The sequence below is a fragment of the Taudactylus pleione genome, unplaced genomic scaffold (genome assembly GCF_031769625.1).
Source record: "Taudactylus pleione unplaced genomic scaffold, aTauple2 ptg000190l, whole genome shotgun sequence".
In the NCBI taxonomy this organism is placed as follows: domain Eukaryota; kingdom Metazoa; phylum Chordata; class Amphibia; order Anura; family Myobatrachidae; genus Taudactylus; species Taudactylus pleione.
Window position 1 is genome coordinate 4907804 of NW_028284592.1, and position 19087 is coordinate 4926890.

The 19087-nt window shown below is 41.3% G+C and overlaps 1 protein-coding gene across 9 annotated transcripts in view; it reads right to left on the reverse strand.

Moving 5' to 3' along the window:
• SMARCA2 (SWI/SNF related BAF chromatin remodeling complex subunit ATPase 2) overlaps positions 1-19087 on the reverse strand; it is a 233705-nt gene that overhangs the window by 130978 nt on the left and 83640 nt on the right. For all 9 annotated transcript variants that reach the window (XM_088476593.1, XM_088476591.1, XM_088476597.1 and 6 more), the window contains 7 exons: positions 17630-17760; positions 17434-17491; positions 15570-15670; positions 11647-11794; positions 8487-8650; positions 6021-6087; positions 1248-1358 (listed from right to left, as the gene is read on the reverse strand). In XM_088476593.1, coding sequence (XP_088332719.1) covers positions 1248-1358; positions 6021-6087; positions 8487-8650; positions 11647-11794; positions 15570-15670; positions 17434-17491; positions 17630-17760 — 780 coding nt within the window. The remainder of the gene's footprint in view (positions 1-1247; positions 1359-6020; positions 6088-8486; positions 8651-11646; positions 11795-15569; positions 15671-17433; positions 17492-17629; positions 17761-19087) is intronic.

A 19087-nucleotide genomic window follows, 5' to 3' on the forward strand; every position in this document is an offset into this window, starting at 1 on the left:
AATGGTGAAAAGTTATCCCCGTTTTTTATCAAAGACTTTTCAAAACTGCGATAAGTCTTTGAAATTGAATACGGTGTAAAAGTAAAACCTGCGATAATGACGTCATACCTCCGATATTAATGCAAAAACGATGTTATCGCACCCATATTGAATACCCCTGTAAGTCTAGTAGGAGACATATGTACAGTAACCAGACATCCCATTTTCTGAACAGTGCCAGAAAAGTGCCAATGAAAATCTTATTGGTCTCCATTGGCAATACATCCTGCACAGCTTTTAGAAATATCCACCATAATTCAGAACATTTGTTAAATAATCTATATAGTCTTTTTAACCATAACACAGTTTTCGTAGCTTATTATACACAACAAAACGTTTTATTTTTTCCCAATAAGCTGCTGAGACAGTGTTTATTTGACAAATATTTGTCAAATAAGCAATGGTGATACAATATAAGGAGCAATGTTACTCAAGGGGCAGTGCATTATATTGTATGTTCTTAATTATCTAGAGAGAAGACTGTTAGAAGAACAGAAGACTTACTTTAAAAACAATAAATAAACTTTATCTGGAATTAGCACAAAGCGTTTGTACATGAATAATTTGGACAGCTACCCACATGACCTTCCCACGATGCAGTTCTTTGCCAAACTCTCTGCGGACTTGCCAACAACTTCAAATAAAATAATTTGAATGCATCAGTAAATCCTCCTGAACACGGATTCATACATTAATGAGATTATAATCCAAAGCAGATCTAACCAAAAACAAGGTGGCAGTGGGTAAACTGTAATCATCATCAGGAAGGAGCAGTTAGGAGCTTTAGAATGCTGCAGTCTCCATTTGCCAGCCATTATTGCTTAGGGCAGTACATTGCTCCCACTGATCACATGTTGGGATAGACTAGACCAGCAATTACCAATGTGAACAGCATCAGATATCTGGCTAGGAGTAAACAGAATGCTGGCTGAAGAAAATATACTTACTGTAGGAAGGATTATGCATTTTATAGCAAAACTAAATATTGCCGGCTGGCATTAGTAAGTCTGCACTGCAGTCGTTTGATACCAGTGGCATCAATAATAGATTACATACAATAAGACAATCTAAACATGTTCCAAACAACAGTGCAGAAACAAAAAGTCTAAGTCTAGACTGAGCGAACGATAAAGTGTTCTATGGTTTCGTCTTAATTAAATGTTAAACAACTATGTCATACATAAAAATGGAGAAAAAGTAAAAAATACCTTTGCAAGGATGTGCTTGTCTTTTATAATGTACTCATAGGTTGTCAAGAGGACATTAAATTTTCCAGAGCGGAGTTGAGGGACCAGAGAGCGTCTCATGGCAGGTGTTCCCTAAAATTATGAGACAAGGCTAGACATCACACCATTGATAATATGGTAGCACGATTTTACAAGAGTCAGATTTACGAAATAAAGATTTCATACAGTGTGTGGAAACAATAAAGGCAAAATATAGCTTACTCATTAAAACAATTCACTTTTATTTTTATCTTCTGCATGATTAACCTGATCTTTTTCTATGTCTGTTTACACGAACAAGGACCATCCATGATAACACTGTCAATGTTCTTATTTAAGCTTTAATAAATCATGTTTGTTTTTTTTTATAAAAAATTATGTATTAAGAAAACGCAAAAAAAAAAAAAAAAAAAAAGTAAAAAACAACAACAAGGACGACATTGGAAACTCTGGGGTATATATGGTGGCACAATGAGTCTGGGCATTTAAAAAAAAAAAAAAAAAAAATTTGCCACAGCTTTTTCTTTTCCCCTCTATTGGTGAACAACACCTAGGTTTGTAATTAAAGCCCAAGGACAGTGGCTGAGCATCAATTAGGAGTAGAGACGTTACTTTTACAATGTAGTACAAAACACAGTGCAAACAGACCTAACAACCAAACCAGGGGTGTGAGGGAAGACATATAGCGTCTCCCATGGAATTTAGAGAAAAGGATTTAACAGTAAAAGTAAAAATCCTGTACTCTCATTTCATGGGGAAAACTGAAGCCTCTGGTGGTGTCCCAAGGCTGTCCTTATGGGAGGGAACACTACTGAGCTGCGCAAAGGACCTTTCACCCAAAGCTTATGTTACTTGACGTCAAGGTGTTAAAAGCTCCATTTCCTTGCTGCCCGCAAAGTTTCCATGAGCCTAGCAGAGTGATCTCCAATATTCTCATGTACTTGATGTGGTATACACTTGATGCATTACAGTTTTAATCCAGTGGGCAATAGATTGGAAATTATAAAGAACAAAGAGATTGTCAAAAAGTTGTATCTCCTTGGTCCTTTGAATATAGGATTTTTGACTCTTGATTTTTCACTACATTCAAAGTCTGAAGGAAGCACTCTACATGTGAATGAACTTTTTGAGTTAAGGCAGGAAACAACTATTTCTTGGGTCATATGAAATCGGGAAAGAACTTTTAGTTGAAACAAGGTCTTAGCCCTCAAGACAGGCCTGTATAAAACAAAGAAGGATGACCAACAGGAAAGGACTCTGAGCATGGACACCCTCCTAGCTGAAGATATAGCAAGTCATTTCTTCTACTTCCAAATAATAGAAGCCAATTTATTTTGGATAAGGCACCAGTGAGCAGAAATTTGCACTTTCAAAGCATTAAGTCTTAAACCAGCAGTCTGGAAAGATGAAAGTGTGAAAAACTCCAACCTCTCCAACAGTGTTTCCCAAATGCATTCCTCAGGGAGCACCAGCAGTGCATGGCAGGGAGGGAGCACCAGCAGTGCATGGCAGGGAGGGAGCACCAGCAGTGCATGGCAGGGAGGGAGCACCAGCAGTGCATGGCAGGGAGGGAGCACCAGCAGTGCATGGCAGGGAGGGAGCACCAGCAGTGCATGGCAGGGAGGGAGCACCAGCAGTGCATGGCAGGGAGGGAGCACCAGCAGTGCATGGCAGGGAGGGAGCACCAGCAGTGCATGGCAGGGAGGGAGCACCAGCAGTGCATGGCAGGGAGGGAGCACCAGCAGTGCATGGCAGGGAGGGAGCACCAGCAGTGCATGGCAGGGAGGGAGCACCAGCAGTGCATGGCAGGTATATTTATTACTGGCTGACACTTTTTAAAAGATCCACAGACGGAGCTAATTATTTCACTTGTGATTCTGTGAAGAACCTGACAAACATGAACTGTTAATGTTCCCTGATGAATGAGTTTGGGAAACACTGCTCTACAACACCACAGAATGTTAATTTTCCAAACTCAATGATATACTGTGGCAGATACTGGTTTTCTGGCATGCATCATCATCATCATCATCATCTGCATAACAGCATCAAGAACCTTTTTGCTATCAGGATGGTTGCTGCAGTAGCCACACCTTTAAAGTCAACCAGGCAAGTCAAGGTGCTGAAAAGGTCCATGAATGAGAAAGTTTGGTCTCAGTGGAAGGTGTCACAGTGGATCCTCCACCATGCTGAGAAGAGCAATCTGGAGCCACCAGAATGACACAGACCCATCCTTTTTAGCACCTTTGTAGCATTAATACCAGAGGGAAAATATAAATTAAAGGGTAATTCCATGGTACCACCATGACGTCTATCAAAAACACCCACAGGTCTCAGGTCCCTAAGCAGACCTCTCCACCTTGTGGATCAGACTGGAAGCCACTATGGTGTCATCCAATTGACCACACTGGTCCACCAACAGCTGAAAGACCTGCGGATGGATGGACAATTCCCCTGGATGTAGCTCTTGCCGGCTGAGGTAGTCTGACTCTTATTTGCCTACATATCACTCTCATTGCCTGTGCACTTTTTGTGCCACCTTGTTGCGCACTGCATCTATTCACAGCGAGGGGACAGCTTGGGGGCAGCCCAGTATGTCCAAGTGCTGGGAACGCCCCCAAGAGTGAGGACATAGCCACTTTGCTTGTGGCCACGCCCCCTATTCTGGCTCGTACGAAAGTGCACTTTCTACGGTGTGCGGCCGAACCTAGAATGTACACACTGCTCTTTTCTGTGATAGGTACAAGTCAGCTGCTTCTCTCTGTGAGACCCCTGTTAGTGAGGGCCTACCAAAATAACATTCAAAAACAAACCACTAGACCACTGGTATTCTCTATTTCCTAGGTGATTATCTGAAGATTTACTGGTGACGGACAAGGATTACATTGTTCTAAGGGGCTTCCAATGTCCGGAAGTTACAAACCTGCCCCAACAAACATGAATATCAATGGTGCTATACCCAAAATTCAGTAGAAAATTCCATAAGGCACCTGTAAACCCTTACTTTTGGATGTTGTGTCACTGCAGGGAGTTTGTGGGCTGCCCAGCATATCCATGAGTGCTGGGCATGCCCCCACAGTGATGTAAAGGGAGCTACTCTCAAGGACATGCCCCTTTTGAGTGCCTAAGCCCCTTTTTGAGGACGCTGGCCAGGTGCCCTGCCCCCGTGCCCCTCCATAAAGAACACTGCTGTGGGGTAGTGACTCAGAGGAATACAGTTTATGCACAAGAATGGCAGGGGGTAATTTAGCCCCCTGCCCCTTTAAGCAATTCAAGTTGAATCACATATCTTGTATGTGACTCAGACTAGATATCATTGCTCGTTGGGGATATAGTGAATTGGCTACATGATGCTTTGCCCTTCCAAGCATTCCAGTTCTTGTGACCCAGAAGAGCAGTTGTCCCAGAACTCATTGCACCACTAAAGTTCAGTGTGTTTTTTTTCTCATTAGAAACACGTTTTAAAATACATTCTAACTCCTATTAATATAAACCGTAAACATTTTTACATTAGACAAATAGCAGGAGTGTAAATGCTGGGTACACACGGGACGATCTGTTCAGCGAACGATATCGCTGAACGATCTCCCTTGAAATTCCTGGTGCGCTGGATAAACAAAATTGTTCATCCACACACCAAAGATATCGCCAACGATGAATGACCAACGATCGCAAACCCCTATGGGAAATTAACAATATCATCCAGATTGGCCTGTATGCATGCCCGATGGACGATATTATCATCGTCCAGCGGGACGCACGCATCGTTAGTCGCTCACTGTATACACACAGAACGATATATCGTTAAATGATATAGTTATCGTTCATATCGTTAAGGTATATCGTTCCGTGTGTACGCACCTTAAGATCTGGTGGCCGAGCAAAGCTACTGTTAGCAGACAGTGGCAAGAAAGGCCTGGAGAGTAGGTTGCATTCCCTGACTGGGTGTAGACTACTGTACTATACATTCACTCATGTGTATGCTGCAGAAAGCTCAAGAGCACTCCCTTTCAACAAACTGATGTTGCATTTTATACACAAATTGCTCACATTTAAGAAATTCTGTTTCAGGTAAATTTTTACATTTAGCCTGCAGCCATCATAAAACCCTACCCAAAGGGCTGCCAGGCTGAAAAAAAAATATGCCCAAACAAAATAAAAACAAAATTGTCAAAAAAGTATTTAAAAGTACTATATTTGCGCCAACTTCACTTAGATGGTGAATAAATCAAGCAAGACTTTTGAATCGCCTCCTTAGTGATATTATACAATCACTTATATCTTGATATCTTTAATGATTTCTGAGAACTGGATTTACAGTTCATCCTTCTAAGTCAATGCTTTACCCACTGGGTATCCTTAGCATGAAGTGTGCATAACCAAATATGAAAAGAACACTGAAAAAACAGCCTCTGAAAACAATTGCTGAAGAACAAAAAAGTCATCACACTTCTCAAAGGTGCTCAGCTGTGACATTTCAGGGAAGCAGGTGGGCCTTTCCAAAACATAAATCCAATCTACCCATCACACAAAACGGCATACAAGAGTCATAACTATTATTGCTCTCATCAAATATATTGGATGTGATGATAAACCATTTTGTGCAGCTTTTTTCATCTGAAAGTAATTAGTCTTTATTGCGGTCTCCTTAGAATGGTTAGCTTGCATTGCAGCACACACAGTAATATTATTTAGATTTTTGGAGAAGAACAAAAAGGTACACAGACACTAAAGCTCCATACAAACACTACACACCTTGTAAGCAATTTTCACCACAGATGGAGCCCATTTATCAAACTCATACTGCCAGTTGGATAATGTCCTAGGGAAGAACAAACAATAAATTTAAAAGCAGGAAGGCAAAATAAGGAAAACGTAAGAATTTCTTTCAAAATAATTGACCCTAGAACGGAAAGGATCACAGGACCGTGATTGCAAAATAAGTGCTATAGCGCATTTTTACGCGATACAGGAAGTTGAGGACCCAGCTTTTAAAATTGATCGGGTCCCGCAGGATGCGGTGTGGGCAGTGCGGCAGCAGCAGCCTATGGTTGCCAGTGGCGTTTTCTCAACAAATCGGTCGTGTCTACTTAACCAATAGTTGCCAGCAGCATCTCCTCAGCCAATCGCTGCCGGCAGCGTCTGATCTAAATGCAGCCTGTCACAGCCTTCCTTCCTCATAGCCCGCCAGCCTGCTCAGTCTCCAGAAGGCAGAAGATTATGCAGTGACCCGTTGGGAGTCTCGATCCTGCCCCCTGCTCTGATTGACGTTAGTAGTCTCCTGCTGTGGCTATGTTACTTTCCCCTGCCGGAACCGGGAGGCTCCATGGCTCATAAGCTGGCGTTCCCGTCTCTGAACTTATCTGAATCTGCTTATCTGAATGTGCTGTGGCGTTAGCAGCTGAGGCGGTCCCCACCCGTGATGGCTTGCCCCTGCACCTGTCTCCATGACCACCATTCTCTCCGTGGAGGTGCACTCCGGAGCCTGCTCCTGCTTTCTCCTTGTGCCTTTTGCTGGGATGCTGGTCACTGGTGTGGTAAGTCTGACTGCTACTCCCCTTTTCTACAGCCACTGGGTTGGGGGGGCAGTGGACGCCCTCGCTCTTGCTTATCCGGTATCGGCATTATTGGACTGCTCCCTCCTCAGCTCATGGTTTTGGAAATGCCTCTGCAGTCCCCTCTGTTCTGATTTTTTTTCCTCTGCTAATTGTCCCCCTCCCATCCCTCTTTATACCTACATTTCCCCAGTGTGTTGTCCCCCTTTGTCTTCTATTTAGTTTTACCCCTTTCTTTGTCACTTGTCAGGGGGGGTCCTTTTCTTTGGTCCCCACTGCATTCTACATGTGGACATTGTTTTGCCCAGAACCTCCAGTGGGGCTGTTTTATCACTGCTAGCTTGGCCTGCTCTCTGTCTGGACCATTTACAATTTACTATACTACTCTGTTGTTGGGTTGCTATTACTTGTGTAGGCATCACTCTCAATATGCCACATTGGTTGTTCTCACCTGCTTCACCCTATGACTTTACTGTTCATTTAATGCTATTGTTTATATCCTGAGCATGCTGTGCTTGTTTTCATTCCCTGTGGGGGCCAATGGTTGTGTGTGTGTTTTTTCTATAATAAATACAATACTACCAACAATAATAAAAGTATTCATCATGGATATATTTGGGGGTGAGCTTAATAATTGATTGCACAGGGTGCTAGTATAGCTGGAGCCGGCCCTCAGATGGACCCTGCATGGGACGGGAGGGAGCTGCAGGCGGACAACAGTGACCCGGCCGGAGGGCTACCAGCAGGAGGAAGGCGGTAACCACTGCCCCAACTGTTCTCTACCATTGCCCTGTCCGCTACCCCCAATACTGCCTGCCCCTAGCTCCTTCCTTACCCCCCAGCAATGTTGCAACTGCTGTCTGCACTTACCCTTCCCTACCCCTAGCTCTGCCTGACATTACTCCTCTCTAGCCCTAAGCTCTGCCCCAACTTCTCCCTGCCTGTACCCCCAGCACTGTCCAAACTGCTGCCTGCCTTAACCCCCCCCCCCCTCCATAATGTGTGGTGGGAAACAGAAACAGTGGTGTAGGACCCAAATCTTTTAAAGTGAGGAGTCCAGGGACCCATAATTTAGTTTGCTCAGCGCGATCACAGCGGGATGCTTTTGTTTTGCAATTACCACCATGGAAAAGTGAAGGCATAAAAAGGTTTTTGTCAAGCACATTATTTGATAATAAGCACATAATTCGGCGAATGTATACATACAGTACATATAACAATTCTTAGCGCAGTTGCTTTCAATTTTTTGTTAAACTAAAAAATAGATACCTAATAAAAACATATGAACAGAAGTATTTCTGCAGCCAAACAAATATTTCTTTAGCTGTGATGCTAACTGCAGAAAACAAAAAACATATCATTGATGCATATTACTAGATCACCACCCAAGTGACCAAATTATAAAGAGAAATGAGAGATGACTTGTTTGAGTTCATCAAGCAATCATTTTTAAATAGGGTTATCTGTGTTTTACCCAACGAAAAAAAGAAAAACAGAAAACAGGAGTATAAAAAAGGGCAAGATCCAGTCAATTAAGACAAATATATCTCAAAAGTTGCTTATACTTCTCCCCAAAGATGTTTAACCATTAAGCTCATCCTATTATATGCTAAGTGACTTAAACATTTCAAAACAATGCAGTAAGGGAAACAAATGTTCTACTTACGAGAGTGGAACAATAATAAGATAGGGGCCATTAAGTCTTTTGTGCTCCATGAGATAGGTTATGAGTGCAATAGTCTGAATAGTCTTTCCAAGACCCATTTCATCAGCAAGGATTCCATTTAAGTTGTTGTTATAGAGAGAAACCATCCATTCCAAGCCCTGGACCTGAATTACCAAGCAAAACAAAGATAAAAATCTGCACATCTGACAATAAATATTTTCTACTGATCTATTTAAAACAAGCTAAATAATCCTCTCTATACTTTGAGAAAAACAAATGCTTTAAAACTTAAGTGTACAATATTTTAATTACCTGAGCTGGAACTGTAGCTTATAGATAAATATTTATTTAAATAGCGCCAACTTACTCTGCAACGCTTTATAATTGGAAACTGTAATAAAGCAAAATTGGGTATTATATAAAAAAAAAGTAAAAAAGGGCCCTGGTTGCAAACTCACAGGGCAAAATTAATTTAATACATAAGGTAAACTGCCATAAAGGCAATACTGGTCTTGCCAGCTGCAGTGGAGAAACTCGCTTAGTGAGACTATATGATCCAGACACACAGCAATGTTTCAGTATAGAAAGAATAATTTAGGGAAATTAAGAAGATAAGGTGCACTGATTAGGGGAGTTTCTGAAAATGCTCAAGGGCTTGGAGGCTAGGGGAAAGAGATGTTGTATGAAGGAGGGAATTCCTCAGAGCGAGTGGAGCCTAAGTCCCAAAACCAGTAATAGAGGCAATGAGTGAGGTGCAGAGCAGAGGGATTGAGTGAGGATATACTTTGATGCAAGTGAAGAGATCTACTGTATATGTTAATGCAGTATTCTAAATGGCTTTATATGTTAATGTAGAAGTTTTTCATTCTGTAAAGAGGCTAATATAATGGAGCAGGAGTAGACTGCTGAGGTAAAATAGTATAGTTGCTTTGTTCAAAAGTGATTTCAGAGGTGAAGGTCTGATTAGGGAAATACTGGTAAGATAGTCAATGGGATAGATGGCTACAGCATAATTAAAAGTTTGGCAGTGCCTTGTGTGAGATCCATGCACATTCTGGAGGTGTTGCTTCAATGCATAAAACAGGATTTGAACAGAATGAATTTGGGGAACAAAGGACAGTTCTTTGACAAGGATTAAAGTTGAGCAGAAAGCTCTAGGGGTTATTTTTATTGTCTTGTAAAGCAAAACATATATAAAGCAAGCTGCTTCTATTAACTGGAAACTAAATTATTAATTCAGTGGGGTTACAACCCTAGGTGATCTTTTGGAAGGGGGCATTTTGCTACCATTTTCCAGTTTGCAAAGTCGCTACTCTCTCCCACCCACAGTCTTATACCAATACTATCAGATTAGTCACTGGTTTAAGAGTATTAATAAACTTTCTGGGTCGGTGGGTGTACTACCAAGGGACTTGATTTTCCGTTTAAAATCTAGTAGAGGTCGAGGAGACATTTCATACTGGTATAACCTTCGACTACAATTGCAACAGTGTGTGAAGTCCCCTTCTCAGACTCGTCGGGAACTCGACTTGGGCCACTCTATCTTAGACGCTCAGTGGAAATTGGTTTATATTACATCCTATCGTATATGTCTAAATGAGGCTGCCTCCTCTTCATTTACTGTGATCGCTAGGTTATTCTTTATTTATATGATATTTTGGATTCTCATATGTACCCCCACTGTTTTTTTTCCCCTCAGTTTTTTTTTCTGTACCCCATATTTCTTTTAAATATTATTGATGTTAAATTATTAATTCAGTTCCTGAGAAAGAAAGATTAAATTTGAAGAGTACATACAAATTGAAAGAACGACGGTGAAAGATCCATAGAGGATAGATACATTTGGGAGTTATATACATAGGGCCTGATTCAGAGATGCATGCATGCCAATATGCACACAGTTGGCACTACGCATCCCGATGTTTACCGCACGGAGACGCAGTACAATTTTGTATGCAAGAGCTGTGCATTTCAGTGGGTGTTCTTTGAAGGTAACGGAATAATGGCTTGCCTGACTTGGGCATGTCGCTGACAGAGACTGCGTCTAAAGACACAGCTTTACTGACACAGGATGCCGTGTTCAGACAGAGAAATTGCACCTGTCCTAGTGCTGGTGCGTCTGAAGACGCAGAGAGATGGATTATAGCCGATGGTCAGAACTAGCTGCGGCATTAGCATAAAGACCTATACGTCCAACTCAGAATCGGCCCCATAGTGAGGTAACTTAAATCCAAAAGGAACATTTATAGAGAGAACAGATGGCCTAGGACTGAACCCTGTGGTAATCTAACTGATAGAGGACTTGGATAAGAGTTCGATCCAGAAAAATAAGTTTTATATGAAGACAACCTGGATAGAACAGAGTACTATTGACCTAAATTATACAGAATTTATAGAAGAAATGAGTGTTCGACAGTGTCAAATGCAGCAGAGAGGAATAGGAGTATTAAAAGCAAGTACAGTACTTTAGATTTAGCAATAAGCAAACCACTGAGTAGCTTAGTTGGTGCCATCTCTGTGGTGTGTTGGGAACAAAAGCCCCTTTCTAAAGAGGGTCCAAGAGGTTGAGGGAGGGGAGATATCATGTGAAGAGAGTATAGGTTGACTCCTGAAAGCTTGTAGGGGCATGGGAGTTGAGAAATAGTCCAAATTATTATGATTATTTTAGTGATTACCATGTGCTTGAAAAAAGGTGGAAACATACCAGTGGAGAGAGAATTTTACACATTTTAATTAAAGATGGGTTCAACATAAAAGACAACGAATTACTGATTTCTGTGGAAACAGAGTAAAAGTGCAGAAGAGGGTAGAGACTTCATCTTCATTATTTTTAAATCAAATGTAGATTGTAGAGACAATTCCAGAGGGTGCAGACATGGCCTCCTGACATGTCACTATTAGGATTAGGGAGACTATATGTAGTTTAAAATTTTTTAAACATTTTGTATAATTTATGATAGTTACTATATGCTAATCAACATTTATTGAATCTTTAAGGTCAACCGCGCAGGCAGTTTGCTAATTATTTTGCCTATAATCCATTCTGATAGTAAATGATGTAATGTTTGCACTAACTGCCTGTGCATCTCTTTAGGTTCACCACATAAATCAGTAGCAGTAATAGGAATAACATACTAGTACAGGACAGAACATAACATACCTGGTAATGTTTAAGGCTACCATTGATAAGAAGTGTTGATTGCTTCTCCACCCTCTCTGTGACTGCATGAGCTACTCCATAGTAGGACTGAGACTGGCGGGCATCTGCCTGCATACCATATTCATCATCTACATCCTGCTTCGCGGTCCTGATGTAGAAATGAATTTCACAAATGACTTTTTTTTAAAAAAAAAACTATATCTAAAAAGGCATAGATAACAGAGAAAAAACTATAAACCGCTAGTCTGGTATAAGTGTACTTTGCTATGCAATATTCAACTGAACACAGATCAAATTGATTAAATTATAAATCAGCACTCCTTGCTTCAAAAACATAGCACGCTACTCCTGCTGCATCAATGTCATTGTGGAATGATGATTAATTAAGTGTGAATGGCCAGGCCTTGATCCTAGAAGTTTCAGCACACAGGACTTTGTTAGGGGGATGGTCTGACAGTGAATGTTCAGTTCTTTTATAATCCTAACATAGAAGAACTACCAATCAGGGACACAGAGATGTATAATGCATGCAACCAATTAATTTACAATGATCAATGAATCAAAACAATTAACCACTAGATTGACAATGTCCATTAAAATGAAGCAAGCCAATCACGATACCAGGAATAGATGACTTACAGCAAATTAAGAAGAACAAAAACAAGCATATATTTTAAACAATGAATTTTAGAGTTGTATATACCATTGCAATCTTGAATGTATCCCTAGCCAATGATCATTCAGAAGGTGTGTGGCCTTTGGCTTTACAAAAAAAAAAAAGAGGTTTGGGTACCATTAAATCCAGTTCTCTGAAACCTTCTTTGGTGAAACTGCTAAATCTTGAGGTTTAGAAGTCACTGTGTCCAGGAGTAGGCAGTTCTGCGAACTTGTTTGCTGCCATTTCTTCCTATACCTTTCCACCAATCAGCCTTCAGGTTATAATTAACAAAGTCCTAAGGAAAGACTAGAACTAAACACTAAAGCAGAACAACACTCAGACAATCAGAGAGACAGAAGGGGATGGGAATGCAGTGCTTCCTAGATGGATTCAGAAAAATGGATTTAATGGTGAAAACCCGTTTTCTTTCAGTCTAGGGAAATTCTAAATTGGCTCCCTAGATGAGTAGGCTGAAACAAAGCTGCATGCAAGAAATTTGCACAAAAATACTGAATTAGTAAAAACTTCATAACAGTATGGATGAATGACCAGCTGGCTGCTTTTGCACAAATGCTCCAGGTGATCTCTGATTTGGCAGAGTGAGCCACAATGTTATTAGGAAAGCCTTATCTGAAAAAATACTTGTCAGATGGCAGCTGTGCTTTGTCATTGGCGATTTCCTTGTGTGCATCTTAAAGCACCAGAAGGATATCAGACTTCCTGAAAGAAGAACCTATAAACATCGGTCGGCATATGCTCAATCACATCAAGGATTTGGAGAAAGCTACTACTTCCTGAACAGAGATCTAGATCCAGAGCAGAGAAAACAATATTCTGTTTAAGATTGAATCTGGAAACAACTTTGGGTTATAAAGAAAGTCTGGAACTTTAGACAGCTCGGTTCTTATGAAAGACAAGGTACAGAGACCTACAAACAAGGCAGCCAATTAAGACATCCGTCTTGCAGAGGCAATAGCCAACAAATCAGACATGAGGTATTTAAACATGAAGAACCCTCTGAAGGAAAACCTCCACTGCAGGAATGCTGGCCAATTTCTTTTAGCCTGAAACTGAAGTGAGGCCAGATTCAAGCCACTGTTTAGACCATCTTGCAAGATGACAAGAGACATGCCTATTTGAATGAAGTAGTGGGAACCTTTTTCTTTTCACACCAAGAACTGTAAATCTTCCACACCCAATGATAGTTTTTGGAAGACATTTTTCTCGCCTTCTAGAGAAATTTTGTAGTCTGAATGAACTGCTCCTGAAACCCCATAGCCCACGGAATAATGGCCATACCATAAAGCCAATCAAATTAGGTCTTGATAAAACAAAGGTCCTGACTTAAGGGGTAAATTTACTAAGATGATAGTTTTTAGAAATGATTGTAGCTATTATCTTCGAGAAGGTGCTAGTTAAATGTTAAGTAGAATCTGATTGGTTGCTATGGGCAACATCTACATTTCTAAAAACTCTCATCTTCGTAAATTTACCCCTTGGTGATCCTGTCGCCAGGCTTAAGATCTTGGCATACCATGATTTTCATGGCCAATCTGGAGCCACCAGAATTAGTGGAAGCCGCTACTGTCTCGAGATGTACCCAATAAAGCATGGGGAACAGCGGGAAAATATAACCCAGTCAGTATTCCCATTGACTCATTGTGTCCACTAGCACTGTCTGCAGCTTCCAAATTCTCACACAGTATTGCACAAGCATGATTTACGGAAAAGACCATCAAGTTGACACTTCTTGGGATGAATGGCAGTGTGACTTAGAATATCAACTTCACAGTTCCCTCCCACTGGGATGAAGACTGCTGATATCAACAAGATGTACTACTCTGCCGAGCGGAATATCCTGGCTGCTTCCTCCATGGTCAAGTCACTTGGTTGTACATGTATGCTATGACCATGACGTTGTCGGACTGGATACCTAGGGGTTTTCCCAGAAGAATGACTGAGCTCAGAGCATGAGCACCCAAGCTCCTGGAGATAAAGGTTTAGCATCACTGCTCTTGATTCCTGCAGGGTGACATCTGTAGTCACAATGGTCCAATTCCAGATGGAAAGGGTGCAACCCTGGCTATGATTGTGGCTTAGCAGCCACCCCAATCTTTCTGTAACACAGCACAGCACCAATGAGGTAACTTCAAATTTTATAAAAGTCTGGAGTGGTGTTTGTAAAAGATTCCTGTTCAGTTCATATTTCACAATTTGTTTGGTACTGGGCTGTGTTACAGATGTGAAGACCACAGAAAGTGTCCTAAAAACTGGAATTATGTACTATCCCCAAAGTGGTTATTCTATCACACAAGCACCACTCCATTTTAGAAGAAATACGCAGAATATTTATTTATTAGCTAAGAAGTTGGTATTTAAATCTATTACACTACGAGCACTCTCTTATATATAAAATGAATTTGTGTGTCTGGTGAATGTGATTGGGATAAAACCAACACGAGGTGGTCCAGTTGGATCCTGGCCAGGTTTTAGGGGGGTTGAGGTCCCGGTTGGACCTCCCATTGGTGTACGCTGGGCATAACTTTGACTCGGGGAGCCTGTTATGGGTTTTACACTGGATGGATTTTTTACGAAAACTTCACAGAGTGGTAATATCGAATCCCAGAAGACATACTAGGCGGTTGAGGTCCCGGTTGTACGCTAGGCAAAACTTTGACCCGGGGACGCTGGGCAAAACTTTGACCCCGGGAGCCTATTCTGGGAGTTCCATTGAATGGATGTGGATGAAAACTTCACAGAGGGGTGGCAATTGGTCTGGCATGTCTTATGGAGTGGTTGGGGTCCCAGTCAGACCTCACGGCGGAATTCGGCTGAATACGCAGCAACCTTTGCACCCTAAGGTATAGCAGTGTCCCCCAGACAGGATGGTAGAGAAAAAGGCTTTACATTATGTCACCAAACATTATCAGGAAATTACATATTTCCCAATATGTTATAACAGAGTCGAGAACTAGCGTGAACACTTTTCAGATCACCAAACAGATCATTTCAGCAACACAAATAAAGCAGGAGTCACTGTGTGATTCCTGATTATACCACATACAGTATAATAACACATATATACAGTAGCTCATGGACCTTAAAATGTAAGTTCTAACAAACTTTTCAAATCTGCATATTGCAATCTGTTCTCCTTTGGAGTAAATATAATGCACAGTACTTTAAATACAATGCAGGTTATTGCATAATAGAACAGCTGGCACAGACAGTGTTGAGAATTCCCGAAGGAGAACTGAGGGCATACTCAATGATCTGCTTAGCACTGTTTTCTGCATGGTCCTCAGTGTTCAGGTCTAAGCGCTTCTTTTCATCTGCTTCCAATCTGCTAGATTCATCTTCATCGTCCTATAGAGAAAAAAAACATGGTTAATGCTTTGGTCTAGTACACTAACCTTTTGAAAAGTTAGAGACACAAATACTGAAAAATCAAACACCAGTTTCTAAAATGGAAACTACACATACATTAAATAAAGAAGATTCATGCACTTTGGCTAGTTGCCAATTCATGGACATAACTGCCAACTGTCCATATGTTTCATGGAAATCCCAGGCTTTAAAGATTTGCCCCATGGAAATGTTCCTATTTTCCAATAATCTATGTTATGTCAATTGACCAGCAGGATAATATTCCTGGTAATTAAACACATGGTCCTTATTTTAATACATAAAAAAAAACACTTTCAAAACCTATTAAAAACGCTTGGATATCTAAAAAAATAAATAAATACCGTAAACCAATGAACCTGTGCACACACTTCCTGAAAAGCATTTACTTTCTGTTAACTATGTAGTTGCCTGCAGCATTCAAAAGCATAAGCACTGAATAAAGTAATATGGAGTTCAATGGCAAAACACACAAAGGATCTCATTCAGAGTTTGAAGCAATTTGCATCAAAGAAAAAAAAATTGCAGAGTTGGCTGTAAACAAGTCTGTATAGATAGCAAAATGTGCCTCCCTCGTCTGAAAACAGCAGCAGCAAATGTGCCAGGAATACAAGAGAAGATGTTGTTTCTCTGCGAGTACAGAAAATGGGCAAAAACATAGTACATAATTCATATATATTACAGTAAATGGCTGGAAAGTGTTGATAATAAGTTCCAAAGTTGCACAGAACCAGTTAAAAGTCCTCACATAATAAACATATCCGCAGCCTTACACTTCCCAAAACAGAGTAGGAACCATGCTCATTTTTTTTAAAATGAGTGAACAATATGCTGCAATTAGAACTCAGCCTCAACAGTTATACTATGACTGCTTACCTGATCACATCTTATGCTGGTACACACTAGACGATATGCTGTCAGATCCGGCGTATCGAACAGACATATCATGCACATCGTCTAGTGTGTACCTGCTTTGTCGCTAACGATGCATGCTCCTGCGGGTCTTCAAAAACATCCTCCGTTGGCCCAACATGCAGGGCCGTCAGGGGATGTTGTTAGCGAGGACCATGCTGACTAATGTATGCATGTGTGTATGCACTTGCCGGTGCCGGGTCTTTTCACTGCAGATGTCAGTCTGGGTACACATCGTCTAGTGTGTACCCAGCCATAGACACAGTCAGCGAATCAGTCATGGTCATCATCAGCTCACAACCTGCACCAAGGTTAAGTACCAGCAAGTCATCCCTTTCAAACAGGGGTGTTTGTGTCTTGTAGGTGGCCATCATGGGATGCACCTCGCATCAATCTGTCTCTACTGTACTTAAAACAATCTACCCCTCCATCTCCCATCCCAGCTCCCTTGCTGTAGGCAGCCATAAGTGTAAAAAACTGCCAAGTCACCAGGGTAAAAGACATGGCAATCGGAAACTTACTATTACACATAAAGCAAGGAAACAGGTCATGTAACATTTTTCATGAAAGCCCCAAACATGTCAACTTATATACAACACGTGAGCTATTGTTTTGAAAATTGATGTCTGAATAAAACATATGGGCTAATGTATTTTGTGTAAATTGAACAAAGGGAAAGCTCACAAGTAATTTTTTATGTTTACAGGCGTATGCACCTACAAAATGTTTTACAATCTACAGGAGTGCCTGCTATTTATTTTACTATCTGAGGAATATTCAAATAGAGACACCTGATTATAGGAAACACATACCTCTTCTTCATACTCTGAGCTACTTTCTTCACTGTCAGATCTAGGTGCTACTTCATATCTTAAGGGGGAGGGAAAAAAACAGAACAGTTAACACAATCATTTTCTTTATGGATGTATTTCTATTATGAGCCTGACAAGGCTAAATGAAAAAAAGAGAACCCGATAGCATGCAGAAAACACTGAGACTGCAACTCACCCTGGGTTCATCTCCAGCCATGTCTCAAGCTGGCTGGCCTTTGGTGCCTCTGGAGCAAGCAGTACTTTCCCTGTTTCAGTGTGAATAACCTTTATGGGCAGGTCGCTCATCTGGCTGCTCTCATCTATAAACTAGGTGACACAAATCAAAGAAACAAATCAAAATGTGACATTTTATTAATGTAAGCAGTATTCACTTTATGCTCAGTGAAAATAAATCAAGAACTCTCTCTTATGCTATGGAGTCACTTATGAAACACTTAAGTGAAATTAAAAGTTTTTACATTAAATCATTGGGCAAAACTAGAAATATTGGGGTTGAACTGGAGCTTGGGAACTATGAATTTGGCTCCAGAAGTTCAGGCTCCTCTATCTCTACTATAACCCCATAGCCTGCTAGGATCTCCAGTAATATTTTTTTTTAATAAAGCCCCAAAAACCAGAGCAGGAGGAATCAAACAAGAGTGAGAACAATGTCCTGACTAAGTCACAGCAGCGTGCCATTATGAAAGATGAGAAATTGTGAACTACAAGACAACTCCCAACCTCTCCCAGCTTTGGCAATAGCCATCAGAAAAACAGATTATTGTTCTTGCCTAATAAATCAGTTTCTTTGATGGCATGAGGGACACTGAAAAGACAATGGGGGTATAAGCTAGTGCTGGAGGAGTCTGGGCACTAATGGTGGGTACACACTACACGATATGCTCCCTGAGCGATATCGTGTAGTGTTGTCCCCGGCAGGCTGTGCTCAATGTCGTTCATGACATGGAGCACAGCCGCTGAACGATATCATTAACGATATCGTACAGCGCCGGGCTCTCTCCGCCATTCCCTGACATGCAGCAACCTGACGACATCGTCAGGTTGGCCTGCATTGTCAGCCCGATGAACGATAATGACGAACGACCCGCGGGAACGCGCGTCGTCATCGTTCATCTTTTTGGGGTTAAAAATGGACGATAAAGTGGACGACTGAACGATAACGATATCGTTCAGTCGTCCACTTTATCGCCCAGTGTGTACGCACCATAAGAGTTAAATTCAGACAGCACAGGCTCCTCCTCCTTCTCTATACTCCACATACTGCCCAGGGCAGGCAGTTTATACTTGCAAACCCCCAAGGACAGAGAGGAGAGAGAAAAAGGAGAAACCAAACACACACACATTATTAAGGATGGTCAGCAGATCTAGAACTATGGAAGCAGTTACTGGAATCCCTGCTGTTTTAGAGTCCCCAAAATACCCAGGATTATAATAATTAAATCTTGGGTATTATGGGATTCCAAACACACCATGGATTGGGTCGGGGCAGTGGGTTAATACTTACCTTCTAAACTCTGGCCACATTATCCAGTCCTCTCAGTCCCATAATGCAGTTGCTCTCAGTCAGTGATAGGCTTGGAGCCTACTGCACAGCGACGTAGTCACTGTGCGAAGCACTCCCAGCCAATCCGTG